Genomic DNA, 19620 nt, shown 5'->3' on the forward strand with positions numbered 1-19620 from the left:
CAGAAAGTAGCCCAGGTAGGTTGAAGGCAAAGCAGAAGAGAAGCATTTTGGAGTAGTAACCACAACTCAGCCAAATTTAGCATAGTATGGAAAAGAATGGGCTGTGAATAAAAGTTCTAAACCTGTGAATGGCTAACTTTACTGAGATAAGATACAATTTGACTCAAGTAGACTGGATGGAGTGCTCACAGATAAAACTGTGCTAGAACAGTGGGAGGCATTCATAGAAGGAAATTGTGTCAGTATGGACCAAAAAACATTCCTCTAAAGACAAAATGTGAGACAAAGGCCAGAAAATCCTCAATGTCATGGGACATAAAGTTTAGGACTAAGGGAAAAAAAGAGGAATTATGGCATATACTAATGGGTCAATACAGTAAAGACCCTGGAGCAGTACAAAATGTTCAAGGGAGCTTGTAAAGAAATTTAGGAAAACTAAAATGGTGCATGAGACGGCATTGGTGAATAAAGGAAAACTCAAAAACACTTTTTTAATACATGAACAGCAAGGGGATGACGAGGAAAGAGTAGAGCCAATTAGAGACCATTGAGGTAATCTGTGTGTAGGCATAGAAGCCTTGAGCCCAGTCCACAATGATACTTTATGTTGGTCTTCACAATGGAAAAGGATGATGCAAGTATAGGCATCAGGCTGGAAGACTATAAAATATTAAAATAAATTAACATAGAAAAGAGGTACTAGCGATTTAGCACCCATCCAAGTATTTAAATATGCAACCCAGATAAAACGTATCCCCTGTCTTGTTGGACCTCCTACATATGAGCTAAAAAAGGTTCTCCTGGATGCAATTTAAGAATTTTGCTCTTTACCTACCATAGATGTGGCGATCAATCCAAGCTTTCTGAATGTTAGGTCCCCAGAACCTCCCCTTTCTTGTTGACCCTTCTACGTATGAGCTAAAAAAGTTCTCCTGGATGTAATTTAAGAATTTTGCTCCTTATCTACCATAGGTGTGGTGATCAGTCCATCTCAACGTATGTTGAGAAAGGCAAGGAAGGGGATATCAGGGACCACAGGTGAGATGCCAGAGGACTGGAGGATTGCTAACAATGTCTCATTATTTAAAAAGGGAGGGCTACACCAGAAAATTATAAACCGTCTGTCTAACATTGATGATAGGGAAATTACTAGGTAAATCAGGGATAGGCAGCATGAATTTAAGGGAAGGTTGTGTTTGATAAATTTGATCAAATTTTTTGAGGAGCTAACCAGGAATATTGATGAGGTTAATGTATCCAATGTGGTCTACATCGACTTTAATAAGGCTTTTAAGTGTCCATGGAATTCAAGGTAAAATAGTACAGTGGATCCAAAATTGACTAAGAGGCAGGAAGCAGAGGGTGATGATAGAGGGATGTGGAAATCTGAATGGGGTCCCACAGGGGCTCTTACAGATGGTCTTAGCTAAGACATAGAATACAAAAGCAAGAAGATTGTGCTGAATTGTGTAAACACTAGTTAACCTATGTTAATTTATTTTAATATTTTATAGTCTTCCAGCCTGATGTCTATACTTGCATCATCCTTTTCCATTGTGAAGACCAACATAAAGTATCATTGTGGGCGGCACGGTGGCACAGTGGTTAGCACTGCTGCCTCACAGCGCCAGAGACCTGGGTTCAATTCCCGCCTCAGGCGACTCTCTGTGTGGAGTTTGCATATTCTCCCTGTGTCTGCGTGGGTTTCCTCTGGGTGTTCCGGTTTCCTCCCACAGTCCAAAAAAAATGTGCAGGTTAGGTGAATTGGCCATGCTGAATTGCCCGTAGTGTTAGGAGAAGGGGTAAATGTAGGAGAATGGGTCTGGGTGGGTTACGCTTTGGCGGGTCGGTGTGGACTTGTTGGGCCGAAGGGCCTGTTTCCACACTGTAAGTAATCTAAAAAAAAAACAGGATGCTACCTGGGTGGAGGATCTAACGTGAGAGGAAAGATTGGATAGGCTGGGCTTCTTTCCTTGAAGCAACCAAGATTTAGAGGCCACGGATTGAGATTTATAAGACAGTGAAGGGCACAGATAAGGTGGATAGGAAAGCACGTTTTTCATGAGTAGAGGGGTAATAACCTTGAGCATTGAATGAAGGTAAGAAGCATAAGGCTAAGAGGAAAGTTGAGGAGAATTTTTGTTACCCAGAGGTATAGAGTCTAGAATTCAACACCTTAAAGTGTGGTTGAGTCATAAACTCGTAAACTTTAAGAATTAGATATTAATTTGTGTTATCATAGCCTTTAGAACTACGGATCAAGAGCTGGTAAATGAGATTAAACTAATCAGATTTTTCTTTACAAGCACAGGCATCATGGGTTGAATAGCCACCTTCTATACTGTAAACAGCTATCAGTCTACAAATTATTCTGAACCATATCATTCCAGTAAAATGAGGAAAAAAAAGCTAAATCTATTTAACGATCGATGAAATTGTACAATATAGTTTGTCTAAATATACATGGAATTATGTCCGTAACTTCAATGTAATATATAACAATTACCAGATCAACTACAACATCCTTATTGAATGTGTTCCTCCACTCTGCAGCTACTTTACAGACATATATCACTGCTTCTGGGTCATCACTATTTACATGAAAGATAGGCGCATTCACGACACGTGCAACATCTGTTGGGTATGGAGATGAGCGCGCCATGCGAGGATCTGTAGTAAATCCAATCTGCAACAGCATTTGATTTCCAAGATTAACAATTGTATCAGATTAATTTCACTGATCAGAAATAATTTAGCAATTTCCTAATACATTTGACAAATTCATGTTAGCTCAGATGTATGTTTTCTTACCTGATTATTAACAACTACATGGATAGTACCATGTGTAGTATAGGATGGGAGGTCACTGAGATGAATTGTCTCATACACAATACCCTGCCCTGCAAAAGCAGCATCACCATGTAGAAGGATGGACATAACCTTGAAATTAAAAAAAAATGTTTTTTCTGAGTTAACCCATTTCACTTTTTAAGCCTTTTACACAGTAAAACTTATACTTTTATTTATAACTATAAAACCCTGGTGAAGAATAAGTCCAAACCTGATAAAGTAGCTTCTCATACATTGTTTTTAAGGTACATACAATCCAAGTTATAAAAACCTAAAATTCTTGTTGAACACCAAACCATACAATTCAGGTTAAAAACTATTTCTAACTATACTTTTGGCTGGTGTAGCCTAAAAATACTATCTTGCCTTTTCTAGAGCCACTTAGGTCTCATCCACTCGATCTATTCTTGAGTTCAGTTTCAACAAAAGACGGAAGAACTGTGGATGCTGGCAATAATAAGCAAAAACAAAAACAGAAATTGGTGGAAAAACTCAGCAGGTCTGGCAGCAGCTACGGACAGAAATCAAAGTTAATGTTTCAGGATAAGTGACATTTCTTCAGAACTGATTATAGTGAGAAAAAGATTGATATTAATGCAGAAGATGGAGATGGGGGAGGGGAGTGTAAACAATAGGTGGTGATTAAGCCCAAAGAGAGATAAAAACTTGGACAGGCAAAGAAGTAGTTAAAGGTTGTTGTGGGGGAATGAATAGCTGCTAATAGGGGCTATTAGTAGCTCACAATGGATTGTGTGCGGTTGCAATGGATGTGATGACAAGGCCTGGTGTGTGGGAGTTGGGGTAAGGACATGACCTCAAGCCCTAAAATTGTTGAACTTGACATTAAGTCCTGAAAGCTGCAAAGTTTCCAAGCGGAAAATGAAGTTACTGTTCTTCCAGCTTGTGTCAAGCTTCACTGGAGCATTGCAGGAAGCCTGAGACAGAGACGTTGGCCAGGGAACATGGTGGAGAGCTGACGTGGCAGGGTCTGTTTTAAGTTCAGAACATAGGTGTTCTGCAATCCGCTTGGGAACTCTGCGGCCTTCTGAACATAATATCAAGTTCAACCCACTGCCACCACATACAACCCACTGTCAGCTAATAGCCCCCTTAAAAATGGAACAAAAAAAAACACCTGACAGGAACAGGCCCTTCGGCCGAGCAAGCCTGCGCTGATACATTTTGTTCTTCCATACTAAAACTATCGTCACTTATCGGTTCCATATCCCTCTGTTCCCTTCCTATTCATGTATTCATCCAGAAGCTTTTGTATGCTGTTATTGTGTTTGCTTTCATCATCTCCTCTGATAGTGCATTCCAGACACTCATCACCCTTTGTGTGAAAACTTGCCTCACACATCTCTTTTAAACTTTGACCCCCTGCACTTTGAACCTGTGTCCCTAGTAATTGACCCCTCCACCCTGGCAAAAAAGCCTAATATTTTCCACTCTATCCATGCCATTCACAATCTTATAAACTTCTGTTACTTGCCCCTCAACCTCCTGCGTTCCAGTGAAAACAAACCCAGTCTAACACAGCTATCTTCATAGCTAAAATGCTCCATACCAGGCAACATTCTGGTAAATGTTTTCTGTACTCTCTCCAAAGCATCCACATCCTTCTGGTTGAAAGCAGCTATTCATTCCCCAAAATGACCTTTCACTAGTCCTTTGTCTGTCCAACTATTTTTCTCTCTCTCTTTGAGCTTTACATTCACCTATCTTTTACTCTCAGCCCACCCTTGATCCTATCCAGTCTTCTGCTTAAATATCAACCTTTTCCTAGCTACTGTTAGTTCTGAAGGAGGGCCACCGGACCAAAATGTTAATTCTGATTTCTCTCCACAGATGCTGCCAGACCTGCTGAGTTTTTCCAGCACTTTCAGTGTTTTGTTTCTGATTTCAAATATACCTTACATCACCAATTATCTGAAAAACCTAACAAACATCAATTGCTAAGCCTGATTACTTTATTTGTATCCAAATAATAAATAGTTAAAAGTGGTGTCAAGAACCAAAGGCGACTTCTATGAATTGACCAGCAGTATTTTTGCTGAAAGCTGCTGCCTTTGTTTCTACCCACTGCTCAAAATATTCACGTGCTATCTCTATTCTGATTGAATAGGCCACATTTTAAATTTTGACGGCTGCATTTCATTTCGACTGAAGTGCACTGGTTGACAGCCCTAGTTCAATGAGAATTGCACTACAACACTGCATAGGGAAGAAAATATTTTAATAATCAACAAAGAACAGAACCTTATGTGGAACATCATTAGATGCCTTGCAGAAGTCCACTTAAATGTTATGCATAACATTTTACTACTTCATTTCTACTACTTTAGTCACCTTCATAAAAATTAAATCTTGTTCTTTAAAATGGCCTATTCTTTACAAACACAAGTTGTTGAATATTAGGGGTTCAGTTTGACTCAACTTTTTTATTTCAACATGCTCTGATGACCTAATGAACACAGATTAAGTAGTTTAGAATTAATAAAAGTTAGCATAAATATAAACTGTTTATAAGGTTTTACAAGAATTGGTTTGCCCTTACCGTTTTGCCTTTGGTGTCCCCACGGTAGAACTGCACTGCTTTGGTTTTTCCTTGTACGACTGGATTCACTGCTTCAAGGTGTGATGGATTTGCCATAAGTGACATGGTAATGTGTTTGTTATTTGTTCGGTTGATCCTTTCATGGTAAACCCCCAGATGATACTTAACATCTCCTGATCCCTAAATGATACATTATGGAGTTTGCTTGTAATTCCTCATATTGGCATAATTACTCTTAATTCCTTGTTTTCTCTTAAATAAACTTCAGAAAAATGCAAATAATTTTGGCATTTAGAATCACTCGTGTTATCCCCAACAAAAGAATGAATTCAGAAAACAAATCCAAGATTCAATGGAAGCCAGAAAGTCAAAGCAAATATTGGCCTGACATTTTAAGCACCTTGAATTGACCATGTGGTCATATCCTGAATCTTATGACAAATCAATAAATTAACCATGTTTGACATTGCCAGTGTATGATTACTTGTCATTAATTAACTGAATACCTTTTAGTTTATAAGAAGTACTGGCTGGAATTTTCCATTTCAAAGTTAAAGTATGGCAGTCGGCAAATGAGATTGGCCCATAGAATCATTTCCTTTTTAGCTCGCTTCATGCCAACTTAACTGGCCAACCATGTGCACCTTCTGGATTCAAAGTTTCTGGCACCATATCTGAAGGTCAGCCAGGCACTCCTTCACTCACTGCAAAAGTCAAGAGCTAAAATAACACCCTGAAGGCCTTTGACCATCATGCCCTCGTCACCATCCAAAACCTGGAGATGACTGCAAGGTGCCAGAAACTGGCTCCCAACTTCATAGACTCCTCACTGAACATTCTACTCCAGGTCATCAGGGCCAGAAAGGTGGTCTCTTTCTCACTGATGGGTGAGAAAAGTCCTACCATCAATCCTGGGTGGCCAGAACCTAGATTTTACCAGGGGCCAGTGCCTCAAGTAAAAATCTAAGAAGCAGGACGCAATGCAAGAACAGGATAAACAATCTCCTGCACTCTGCAAGAATAAGTTCCACCATCTTCACACTACAAACTCACACTCATAGGGATTTCACACATTTTATTGCTATCACTGAATGAACCTCACCATCACATGCATAATAAGCTCTATAGGACCGCCTCAGCTGACAATCGTTCATACTTCCCAGGCATTCCTATTCATTTACTAGGAAGGAATCACCACCTGGTAGACTATAAACTGCTCCATTTGTTGTGTGACAGTTGGATTTGGAGATGATCCGGGGAATCGGAATGTCTGGGACCACTTGAAAAGCTCCATTTGGAGAAATGGCATATGAGTGACTTTAAGCATTGTTTAAAACCGGCTTGCAATAAGGATGAAGCAGCCAAGTACTTAACCCAAGGTGGATGAAGAAGTGCAACTCACCAGGTATGCATCTGCTTTGTGCTGTTAAGTTTCTGAAATGCTGTGTTTACTCAATTGAGTGGATATTAATTGCGACAGCAGGGTTAATTCAATCAAGTTGTGGAACTAATGAGATATAAAAGCATGCAGATATGCCTCTTACCACTAACTGGCAAGATCGTCAACCTGCCACCTGAAGAGGGAGAGCTTACTTGCCAAGTTCATCTCCATGGCGATAATCTGATTTTTTTTGCTTCTGCCTTGATTAAGTTCACCTACCCACCATTCCTTTTGCCAAAATTCTGCCCAATGTCATGGAAAGAAACCTGAAGGGAGCCTTTCTTTTCCTCAGATGTTTGTTTGAAAGCTTGTTGTTAAGGCTGAGATTTCATTTTTTTTTTGATTTTTGGGTAGCAATTTTATCACAGTGAAGAAAATAGGAGGCTTGGAAAAATATTCACACTCTACTGAACTGCAACAAAGTGCTGGAAAATGCTACAAAATTAGAGTTTCAAAGCAAAACCTACGAAATAATCATTCAAGAACTGAGGACATTTAGTGCATCAGCTATTCATATTTTGAAATATAGACAGGAGAATCACTAAATAAACAGTTGTCAGACTAAATCAAATATGAGCTACAAATATATCACATTCTAGGATATGAACAGTGTGTTAAATTCTTGGATACTAAATGCTGTCAGAGCAGTTGGTTTCCATATTAAAACTGATGCTTGGGAAAACTGTTTAAAACAAGTTTCTAAATAATTTTGTGAGATTATTTTGAACGGGGGAGGATGTAAAGGTTTCATTGTTTTCCTGTGACCAATCTAAAAATGAATACTACTTTAATTGACATGGCCCATTTCCTTATTCATTAATGAAAACCTATTAAACTCGACAAGAATATCATAAGACCATAAGACATAGGAGCAGAAATAGGCCATTTAGACCATTGATTTCCCTCTGTCATTCAACGAGATCATGGCTAACCTGATATTCCTCTACTCCTCTTTCCTATATTTTGCCCATAACCCTTGATTCCCAAACTGATTAAAAATCTGACTATCTCAGCCTTGAATATGTTTAATGACTCAACCTCAACAGCCCTCTATGGTAAAGAATTCTACAAATACACAACCTCTGAGAAAAGAATCACGAAATGTTTTTCATTTGGCACGGTCAATGTACAAAGGGAGTGCATATCTGAAAATAATCACACTTTTTGATTCATATCCCATCTGATTTAAATAAAACATTGAGTGCGAAAGTCTGTTGTCACACATTTGTGTTTATAAAATAAAATTTAAGCATATGTGCCCTCAACCTTATTATGCATAATTTTGCTTGTTGGTATCTTGATTTCTGGGACTATTTTGTCTGCACAGCTCATTCCAACAACACCATTACCCAGTGCTCACTGACATTTGGAAAGCATTCTAGACATGGATAGTTGCACTTGGGTATTTTATCACCATAAATTAACTTTATAATTTTTATAAAACATTAATTGTGAAACTTAAAATAAAAACTTGTTTACTTAATGTATTAATTTCGTGGTAAACAATTATGCCCACACTTCCCAGATGCATTTTAAAACCATGAGAAAATTTACAAATTTAAACAGCAAAATGTACTTTTTAATATAGATTCTTATCTTATTTTGACCAACAGTATATCACAGTATGTGCAAGTACCATGCTATCATAAAATTAAAATATAAAAATATTGCTTTGAAAATTACAAACATGACCCATTGATTTATAATGTGTCTAAAATAGATTTATGCTTACCTCCTCTGAAGCTTCCAGCTTTGGATCAAACTGGCAGAAAATTTGCTCTAAATCCTTCCGGATTACATTGGCCAAAACATTCAACCGGCCTCTGGAAAGGTTTTCAAATTATTTATTAAGTATGAAAGTAAATATTTAGCTTTATTTTTAAATCAGTCTTTTAATGTATCCCAAAATTAATAGCCATTAATTATGAGGAAATATAACAAAATTTAATACCTAGTCACTGAGATCGGGTGGCTTAAGGATTACCCTTTTCCAAGATGATTCAAAATGTAAGCTTTCCCTGAATAGAAGAGAATCATTCTGCAATTTGCCCTCATCATCTAGATTTTATAATCTAAGCAACATTTCAATTGCATGCAGGGGTTCTTAGTACAAACTGGAATACAATATTCAATTTCAGCCACACTTCCACAGAAAGGATATACTGGACTTGAAAAAAGAAAGTCCATCTATGATTTAACATAGTGATATGGGGGAGTAAGAGATTGAATTATGATGGAAGACTACATATATTAGGTTACTTTTCTTGTTGAAGGAAGTTGACATAATATGATTATGCCATTTCAAATGATAAAAATAAATTGGCAGGATACATTGGGAAGGATTTTTTCCCTCCAGTCAGAAGTACAGCATGTGGAAACATAATGAGAAATTTGGTTAATTTTATTCTAAGCAAGTGCAGAAAAGACTTCGCCAATGGCTTGAAAGAATTTCAGGCACATATACCAAGAAAGCCACAGATACAAAGTTAAATATGTTATGGACTAGAGAAGACCACTGAAAATATTCTTTAGCAGGCAGCCCAGACTGTTACTTTGCTATTTGTTTCGGTAAGTGTGCAGTGAAAATTACCCAGAAAATTACCAGGTTCTAAAAGAGTCAAAAATGTATTCACAAAATACGGAATGAAACACAAAGAATAGAATACAGAATACCCACAGAACTCAGTCGATCCAAACTAGACTTAATTATGCTGTTCCAAAAATGCACAACAGTTCCAATAAACAAACCCCTTAAACACACAGTAAAACTGAAACAGAGGCTTACAGGTCGAAGTTAGAAGGGCAGAAGGAGATAGAGAAGTTCCATTCTCAACTGACTACAGTAGCCTTTCTTCACACACACCACTGCTGAACTGACTTAAAACCAGAATTCAGCTTCCCTGACTGACCACTCCCCTTTCATTACACAGGTTACTTCTCAAACATAAAAGCTTTGGCCTAAAGTCTCATCTGTTTACATATCCACAAAAAGGCCTCCCAATATCCTTTTCATCTCTGTACCACTTCAGCCGATTTGGAGCCTGGGCTGTTTTACAACCCTCTGTAAAAAAACCAAGGACACATTATCCTTGAGAAAAGGAACAGTTTTTAGAAAAAGGACCAGCTTTCTGACAAATACCTGTAATAGTAAGGTGAATATCCACTTTGTTATGGACCAGACCAAACCTCTTGCAAATATATCAAGGAGATAGCCTAGATCCTAACTTTTATTGCATTGAAAGGCAAGTGTAAGATGTTGTTTTCCAGATGTAATTTGATTGGTCACACTGATCAGCTTTGAGCAAAACACATTTTATTCTTACCCCAGTTAAAATATAAACAAAAGAACAGGAATTGTTATAACTTTAGATCTGTTGGGAAACTTAACAGAATAAAGTGGATTATTTAACTACGAAACAACAACTGTTCCAATATAGTAACATCCCATAAACAAATCCTTGACAAAGACAAGTTCAGTAAAATATACTGTCTCACGTGTGATTCTGGCAGCAGAAAGAGAATTCAAGCATTTTAGCTGTAGCAGGGAGACAGCTTCAAAACCCTAGTAACGACTGAATGCTAAACTAAACTCTGGTTCTGTGGGTGCCTGACTCCACCCATTCATGCTGCTTCTATTGTTCCAAATTTTAAAAATACATTGAAGGTCTTTCAAGCTGTTTACTTTATTGGCTTGGAACATAACACTCGGCATCTCTGTCTCAACCTTTCTTCATTAAAAAAAAAGACAAAACATACCTCTTAAAGCCACAGTATTGTCACAACTTGTGAAGTTAATAAGGAATATGGAGTCTGCTAGGAAATTGGGATTAAAAAGATGAAGTGGCAACGTTAACCAAAATGTTAGCATGCACTCCCTGATTGAAATAGCTTACTTGTATTGCTGCATAGTTTGAGCAACAGGAGAGGAAAAATGCCATTCACCAAGAGGCTACAAAATGTTTCCTATCACTTAAGAATTTTTATCTTTTTAAAAATAGAACACTTTTGTAAAATCCTTTCTTCTCATTTAAATGCAGTTTGAAGTGTCACCAAATTTTTATATGTATAAAATAAAATATAAGTATTAGAAAACGTAGCATCAGACTTTTAAAGTGAGGCTTCCTCTGAGTTTTTGCAGTACAATAAAAATCAATTTTATTTCAATACATTTAACTGTAATGACAGGAGAGCAAACCCAAAGCTTCAGAATTGTTCTTAAAAACAAAGGAACAGCACACTCTCATTGTTATTAACTATCTTGATAACACATGTGTACATGTATCTAAAACTTTTTTAAATTCCCTGAGGTAAAAAGCAAAAACATACATCAGCAATAAAATTGTAACAAAATATCTGCAAAAACAATTGAATTTGAATAAAAGAGTATAACCAATCCATAGTTACTTCTGTAAGCAAAACTGTTGTACCCTCAAATCAAATAACTGACAAACAAATTACTATTCCAAGATAATTACTTTTCTACAGAATTAAAATACGATTGAAAAGTTTTGGTTCAGGAATTTTACATTTTTATGCAATGGTGTAGCTTTCATTTGATCTCTTCAACTGACTCTGAACTGAGTGCTATTACTGCATATTGGCCAGTATATCTGAACATGAACAAAGCAAACTATAGAAGATGATTATTTTGTGCCTTAAATCAGTCAAACTATGATACATATTTTCTAACTGACCTGTTCAGAGATGTTATTAAACACTAGAGACACTACCACTGCATCATAAGAGCCTTCAGTCAAACTATTATAACTTAAGTTTACCTGAAACAATAGTTTGTGGTGCATTGTAACAATGTCAGCCAGGTGGCCCGCATATAATGAGTTACCTGATTGGGGCTGGTGCAATCTGTGAGTCTTCGCTGACATATAAGAGTAGGAGCTAGATCAGTGTCAAGAACTCTCCACGTGTAAATAAAGAGTGACTTGATGGGATACTGGCCTCTGTGGAGTTGTTTCAGTGGCGACGAGAGTGGGATGCTGAGAGATCATTTGAGGATTAATTATGTAACAATGCAAATTTGACAACTAGTTGAAGCCCAAACTGGACTTTGAACAAGCACTAGAGCTGGCTTTATCATTGGAAAATGTAAAAAGTGGAGCATATGAGTTACAGGGTATTCCAATGGACATGGATGCTCTTGCTAGTTTGACTGAGCTTGGGGAGCAAGCAATTGAATAGCCTTACTCAGATCATATCCTGAACAGAGGGACTCAAGATCAGATTATACCAAAAGCCCAAACCAAAGCCAAGCCTCGGCCAAACGGTTAAATCTTTCTTCAGGATCTGGCTGCAAGCCATTGTAATTGCTGCCAATATGCTGACTTGAGACAGCAAAAGAGTTCGACTAGACCTTATTGGAGTAAAATAATTCACAGACCAGTATCCAGGAGAGTGCACACCCTGGAAAGTTCACCAATTCCTTTATGGATGTAAATTTGTAATAATAGCGTACCACAAACCCCTGGTATGTTTACTTAAAGAGGACAAGAGACAGCCACTCATAGCTTCAGGCTGAATTCAGCAATGGGCTCTAATACTAAGTGCATATATTTACAAGTTAGAACATCATCTGGGAGGTTAAGTAGGAAATGTGAATACATTGAACTACCTCCCACTGTCAGATATGCCAGCAGTTGTACTGCCACTGAAAAATCTGTAATAGTTTTAGTCAAAACTGACAATATCAGACAATAGCAGAAAGATTCTTCTGGAAATGATGGTCACAGATTTCCTAAAGTTGAATGGTATTCGACATATTAGAACAGCTACATACCATCTAACATCCAATGGTCTGGCAGAAAGAGCAGTCCAAAGTTTGAAGGCAGGCTTAAAGAAACAGCCTATAGCTTCACTACATACCAAACTGTCCAGATGCCTATTTGATTTTAGGACCACCCCTCATGCGACTACAGGGACAGCTCTAGCAGAGTTACTCATGGGGAGAAGGTTCTGGACCAGGTTAAATCTGATCTTCCTGGTCCTGGGCGTCACTGCCTTGACAGTTTTGCCACCTGAAGAAGCGAACAAATTTCTTCACAGACTCTCTGGGCACAAAATCTGAGCTATTGTGTGTTACACACTGCCTGTATCAGAGGCAGAGTTGGAGGAACCTGATGCTAAAACGTCCCAAGAGGAGCTACAAAAAAAAAGAAATTGTCCAATGTCTGTGGTATTATTTCATTGCTAGACTTATACTATTCTCCATGGAAAAATTGTCCCTTTGTTAAAAAAAATGTCCTTTGTTAAAAAAAAGGGTAGCAGTTAGCTGTACAGACCAGTAAGTTCAATTCCAAGTCTATGCTGAGTTTATTCATCTTATCCAGGGTAGTATATGGAGCATTGCAATTGGTATAAGCATCAAGTGAGGTGGGAGTAAAATCTGTTAGCTTTCCTGTTAGCTAACACGCATCTTCGACTTTCTGCAAATTGAATCAAAATAAGCTGAGAAATCATATTTTTTGAAAACGTTAAAACCAATTGTTTTACCTGTGTGGCATTCCCATAATCACATGGTCCACTTCCTTGGCAATAGATACATCAATGATGGTTTTCAAAGCCGGAATTAATACCTCACATCCTTCCACACCAAACCGCTTCTCAGAAGACCATTTTCTTGCAAGAAATTCTTCAAACCTTGAAACCACAGAGAGGTAATTTTAACGATTGATCAATATGTTTGAGCTGGTCATCCAATATTTTCAGGAGGATGCCTAGCGCATTTTGAGGATGGGACTTCAGTATGTTGCCTAAGAGCTCTATGCCTACAAATGGGCAATCCTGTACTTGAAAAGCTCACTGGCTGGCAGGGAGATTGGTCCTTGGGCTGGAATGGGATGTGTGGCAGGATTTGGAAATGAGGATTGGGGTGTTGCTGGATTGGAGAGCCAATGTAACAGCAATGTCCATTATTCTGACAGATTGTTGCTCATCCAGGTTCCAGAAGTATTTGTAGTTTGTAACAGAAACAGAAATTGCTGGTGAAACTCAGCAGATCTCCACATCTGTGGAGAGAAAGCAGAGTTAATGTTTCAGTTCCAGTGACCCTTCATCAGAACTGGGTTTTTTGGCAATTTCTGTTTGTGTTTCAGATTTTCAGAATCTGCAGTTCTTTGTTCTATCTTAGTGTATATTTTTATAGACTCTATGTAATTACCACCAGATTTTACCAAATTGAAGATCTATGATGAACACTCTTTTCAATATGTCTTTAAAATTACATTTACTTCAATAATTAATGAGTCTTTACTTCCTCGAGTCAGGTGCCTAGCAGGAGGACTGAATTAAAATGATAGTAAAGTCAGCCACTTGATTTTGACATAACTCTCATTCCCTATTTCCACTTGGCAGAATTAAAGATTGCCCCTACAAGTCACACAAAAAAATGTTCCCCACTTACCTAACCTAAATACTACTTTTTGCATCATGTAAATAACTTTATGCATAATTAAAATTGACACTTCAATTGTTTTTGATATAAATATTTAGCTTTTATACTTCAAAGTCACCAACATCATAAGATTATAATTCAATATCAAAATTGAGTACAGGAAATAGCAATTCACATCCTGAACTACCAAACTGCTTATCGGAATATTGCCCAATAAGAAAATGAGAAATTTGAGGCTCAGTCTTTTGGTTTTTGATCTAAATTCAAGTCATGTCAAGTTTGGCAAAGTGAATCTTCTCACTGTATTTTTCCAAACTCCCACATTAATTAGCGTTTCAGTCTCATGGTCAGTATCACGTCCAATTTCCAGCCATTCTTGGAGTAACGTGTTAGTCACCAGAGATCTTGGAATTAGCCAGCATCCCTGGCACAGAAACCATCAGTTGTGCACCCAAATCAGCACTCAGTCTGGAGCACTCCTGCATAGTCCCTCACATTTGCCCTGGATGTGGCAGGTGGACAAGTCAGCATCCCACGTTGTGGGCATACTCTTGGGGTCCTGCTGAAAGGGGTGGTCCTCTTCCCTAGGACCAGCAGTGGAGGCCTTATCTAAACAATGCCAGCCTGGTACAAGATTGCCATCCAGGCAAGAGCAGGCTCAACTATCTGGAGAAATCCTAGCATAAAAAGAAGAACATCAATATCTTTCGCCACTCTGCCAGCATGTTGGCACTCTCTCTCAGCTCCTGGATCTATCTCCCACCAGGGCACATGGTCTATCATGCACATTATTGCCTGCAGAATCTTCACCATCACCCTCACTGACCCACAATGCCTTTAACCCTGCCCTCTGTGCTGCCCACCCAGGAAGCCTGACCACCTGCACGAGCAATAATAGCTGTTCCACCTATATTTATCTTCTACAATACCAGCATCTCTCTCATTCCAGGAAGAAAACAGCCCACAATAGGGCAGAAAAGGTCAAGATATGTAATGTGCTGCCCGTCATTCAGCTTTTCATCCCTTATGAGGACAGAGCCCTGACTTTGACCATCCTGAACATGACCAGGATTGGTATCATAGGTGTCCTTGACCTACTGTGCTGGAATTGCCTAAGCAAAGTCTACCCTGCTTCCTGGCTTTGTTTTTTGTGCTAAATGGCACAGTGGGAATATTAGCATTATGAAGCTGTTATCTTGGGCTGAGGTGGCAATGTGCAAAAAGGCAAGACCATGCAAGGTAAGAAATCAGTATGAATAACTGCTAAGACAGCAGATGGGGAATTGAGAGATGCAGCCTCATTCAGACAAGCAGGATACACGTCCCTGCGCACAAAATGTTCTTGCTATCCCATTGTAACAATACCTTTCAGTGCAGCCTGATATGCATCAGTAATGTGCAGAATCATCAGAGATCAGAAATGAACCTACAATGAACCCAATCTGGTTTCCATGTCAAGTTTCCCTTATAACTGCTTTGTACAGGAAGTTTGGTTAGATTGTAATCTGCAGTGAGTTGAGCTATTACTGAGACTTTTAACAAGCAACAATAAGTGTCAACTGGGAACACATTGCTGCCTAGTGAGAATCTCACCACACCATTTGAGGAAAGCATACAAGATCCACTTGATGACCTCAATATCCCCAGATACAGAGTGATATAAATATTATGTGTGTCTAAAGATGTGTAGATTAGGTGGACTCGCCATGCTAAATTGCCCCGTAGTGTCCAGGGATGTGCAGGCTAGGTGATTTGTCATAGTAAATACAAAGTTATGGAGACAGGGTGGCAGGGTTAGATCTGATTGGGAGGGTCAGTGCAGACTTGAGGGGCTGAAAGACCTCTTTCCTCACTGTAGGGATTCTGTGATTTTATGATTCTATTATATAGAAAGGATTTGCTGATGCAAGTTTGAATAAAGACTGATACATGTAAAAAATCAAAGCAAATAAAACGTAACTGGCTTCAACTAAAGCTATCTTAAGCAGGTAGTTACATAGAATCCTTACAGTATGGAAGTAGGCTATTCGGCCCATCGAGTCTACACCAACCGTCCAACGAGCTTCCCACCCGTATCCACCTTACCTCTGTAACCCTGCATTCCCCATGGCTAATCCACCTAGTCTGCACATCCCTGGACAATATGGGGAATTTAGTATAGCCGGTCCACCCAATCTGTATATCTTAGACTGTGGGAGGAAACCCACACAGACACAAAGACAATCTGCAAACTCCACACAGATAGTCACCCAAGGGTAGAATCAAACTCAGATCCCTGGCGCTGTGAGGCAGCAGTGCTAACCACTCAGCCACTATGCCGCCTAAGTTACACAGCGATTATGTTCGTTATGTTCTTTAAATACTAAAATATCTTGTACCTTGTTGAACGGACCAGCCGAGCCAATAGCCTTTTTTTCTCCTGGTTAGTAAATTTTAAGATACCTGGAGTTTCAAACTTCTGTCTGATCCATTGGCATTGTTCCACATCATTTATAAACATGAACTCCAAGCCAATGTGTCTGCAGTAAGTGTTCTGATTGAAATAAGAAAATTAAATCACATACAACAAACATTTTCATCTAAAATTAGTTGTAAAAAATTTAATCTTAATAGGTTTTCACTTGAAAAAAACGTGAATTAAATAAAAAAAAATCATCTACATTAGTGTAAATAATAAGCAGTTAATAAACATTAGAATAGGGACTTATTAGCTTTGGAGTGCATGTGGCAAGGCTAGAATATTTAATGAATACATTGTAATAGTGTTGAGCTGAAAAGTGGCAGGTAACATTTGTGCCACACAAGTACCAGGCAGCGACCATTTCCAGTGATAGAGAATCTACCCATTGTCACTTGACATTCAATAGTATTACCATCACTAAACATCATTAGTCTTTGGAAATCCCTTCCAGAAAAGGTGGTTGAAGCAGAGAACATGATTCATTTTTGAGGCACAGATAGACCTTTGTTAAGCAAAGGGTTTAAGGCTCTTAGGTGTAGGTGAGAATGTGGATTTGAGGTCAGAATTGAATTAGCCATGATTCACCTGATACAGCCATTTTATTTTTAAAGTTATTTGGTTAGTTCAACACCAAAAGTACCTGGAAATGGTAAACAATTTACTCGTTTGTGTCTTGGGCATTGCCAGTCACAGAAAAGCACAAGGAAGGCAAGACAATAAAGTCACTTGGTCAACCGAAAGGTCACCAGTCAAGTATATTCAGGTTCCATAATGAAGGTGATACATGGTCAATTTTGCAGGTGACCACCAGACTACAGAATAGAGTGGCTCACATTGAACTTGTCAAATTGTTTTTTTGCCCTAGTGAATAGAAATTAATTCTGGTTTGGACTGCATTCCATTGATAATCAAGTACTGACCTCCAAACGTTTTAGGATTTCACGTAATGAGATTGCAGGTTCATTTCCTCCAATGAAGGTTGTCGTAGGTAATCGAAAAACCTTATCCAGATCAGACTCATGCAGTCCATAAATACCTGCATGATAACGAATAGAAGAAGCAATTATAAAGCACATAACGCAGGATCAATACTTAATTGCACAACATGATTAATGTGAAAAAATATTTAGAGTACAGGATATTAAGGAAAAATAAAAATAGTGTCATCCGATTAGTGATTTCCATATATATTAGTGTTCATGATAAAAATCAGATGCAAAATCAAAAGTTCGAAAGCATATTATACCACAAATAGACATTTTTATTATTTCACTGAAAGGTTGAGCAAAAATACATCATTTCATAATAAAAATTATATTTACAGGCAATCATTCGAAAAATTGAACAAAAAGATGAAAAGCAATTGGCTGCATTTAAAAAAAAACGCATTGTATTTTAAGATAAATTTAACCATGTTTATTCTTGTTAAGTTCACGCAGCAGTTAATTAGAATACAACAATGTTCAACACAATTGAGAAAATACTCTTCTGGTTTTAATCCAAATTCCAGAATCTACATTTTTTATGATTATGATGAGGCAACCAAACACAAGCAAAGAAGAGAAATAGACTTTAACATGGAGTGCAATAATTAGAGTGGAAGACATGGTGGATGGGAGGCAAAGAAGAGAGATGGGAGAAGTAAAAGTCAAAGTGAAAAGTGTTGAAGAATGAAAGTTAAGAAATTGGAATTTTATGATGACTGGAAGAATCAATAAATTTGTGTTATTTCCAAATAATCTAAGTCAACAGAAAATAACAAGTAAAACCATAGAAAATATGATATACTTCAAATTGATGACTGTGGAATGCTTCCTGTATACCGATATCCAGGTTTTGTGCAATAATTCCAAGGCAGACACATGTTAGAGAACATTCAAGCCTATTTGTGAAGAATACACTGAAAGTAGAATGCTTTGATAGAGAACTGGATACTTGCCCAGTCAGTTTCCTTGTCAATCAGTTACACATAAAGTAGTTGTCTTGTTTCTCACTTTTTCTTGTTTCAATACGCTTGTTTCAATATGCTAGGCTTCAACTAGAGGCTCACTGATGATGAAACGTCTGAAAATAAACCTTCCAGCTCAGAAAGCAAACCTATAGCCAGAACCTCAACCTGAGCTACAAATCTTCTTAAAACTCACTATGCTTATTTCTCTTTTTGAACATTTCAATTTTCATTAATTTGTTTCCTTCATTTTCCTCAGATTTAATCACCTGGAGTAACTTTGATTTCTGATTGCTCTATGCAACGCATGAGACATTACCATTGCCGCTAGACCAGCATTTATCACCAGTACCTAGGTGCCCTTGAAAAGATGGTGGTGAGCTGCCTTCTTGAACCTCTGCATTCATGTGTTTTAGTTGACCCACAATGCCATTAGGGACAATTTTGACACAGTTACAGTGAAGGAACAGCGATATATTTCAAGTCAGGATGATGAGTGGCTTGCAAGTAGTTGTTTTTCCTAAGTATCTGCAGCCCTTGTCCTTCTAAATGGTCATGGTTTTGGAAGTTGCTGTCTAAGGATGGTTGGTGAATTTCTGCAGTGCATCTTGTAGATTATACGCAGTGCTATTACTCAGTGTTGGTGGTGCAGAGAATGGATACTTGTGAGTGTGATGCCAATCAAGTGGGCTGCTTTGTCCTGGATTGTGTCAGCTCCTTCAGTATTTTTGGAGCTGCACCCATCCAGGCAAGTGTGTAGTATTCTATTACACTCCTGACCTGTGCCTTCAGATGGTGAACAGCCTTTGGAGAGTCAAGAGGTGACTTACTTGCCACAGTATTCCTACCTCTGACTTGCTTTTGTAGCCACTATGTTTATGCGGTAGTCCAGTTGAGTTTCTGGTCAGTGGTAACACCAAGGATGCTGATAGTGGGGATTCAGTGATAGTAACACCAT

At 38.3% G+C, this 19620-nt stretch overlaps 1 protein-coding gene across 2 annotated transcripts in view; it reads right to left on the reverse strand.

Moving 5' to 3' along the window:
• ogdhl (oxoglutarate dehydrogenase L) overlaps nucleotides 1–19620 on the reverse strand; it is a 98830-nt gene that overhangs the window by 40443 nt on the left and 38767 nt on the right. For both annotated transcript variants that reach the window (XM_043679035.1, XM_043679033.1), the window contains exons 5-11: nucleotides 17635–17750; nucleotides 16632–16786; nucleotides 13353–13499; nucleotides 8581–8671; nucleotides 5408–5587; nucleotides 2812–2940; nucleotides 2507–2686 (exon numbers count right to left, since the gene is read on the reverse strand). In XM_043679035.1, coding sequence (XP_043534970.1) covers nucleotides 2507–2686; nucleotides 2812–2940; nucleotides 5408–5587; nucleotides 8581–8671; nucleotides 13353–13499; nucleotides 16632–16786; nucleotides 17635–17750 — 998 coding nt within the window. The remainder of the gene's footprint in view (nucleotides 1–2506; nucleotides 2687–2811; nucleotides 2941–5407; nucleotides 5588–8580; nucleotides 8672–13352; nucleotides 13500–16631; nucleotides 16787–17634; nucleotides 17751–19620) is intronic.

This window comes from Chiloscyllium plagiosum, chromosome 38, assembly GCF_004010195.1.
Source record: "Chiloscyllium plagiosum isolate BGI_BamShark_2017 chromosome 38, ASM401019v2, whole genome shotgun sequence".
Classification (NCBI taxonomy): Eukaryota; Metazoa; Chordata; class Chondrichthyes; order Orectolobiformes; family Hemiscylliidae; genus Chiloscyllium; species Chiloscyllium plagiosum.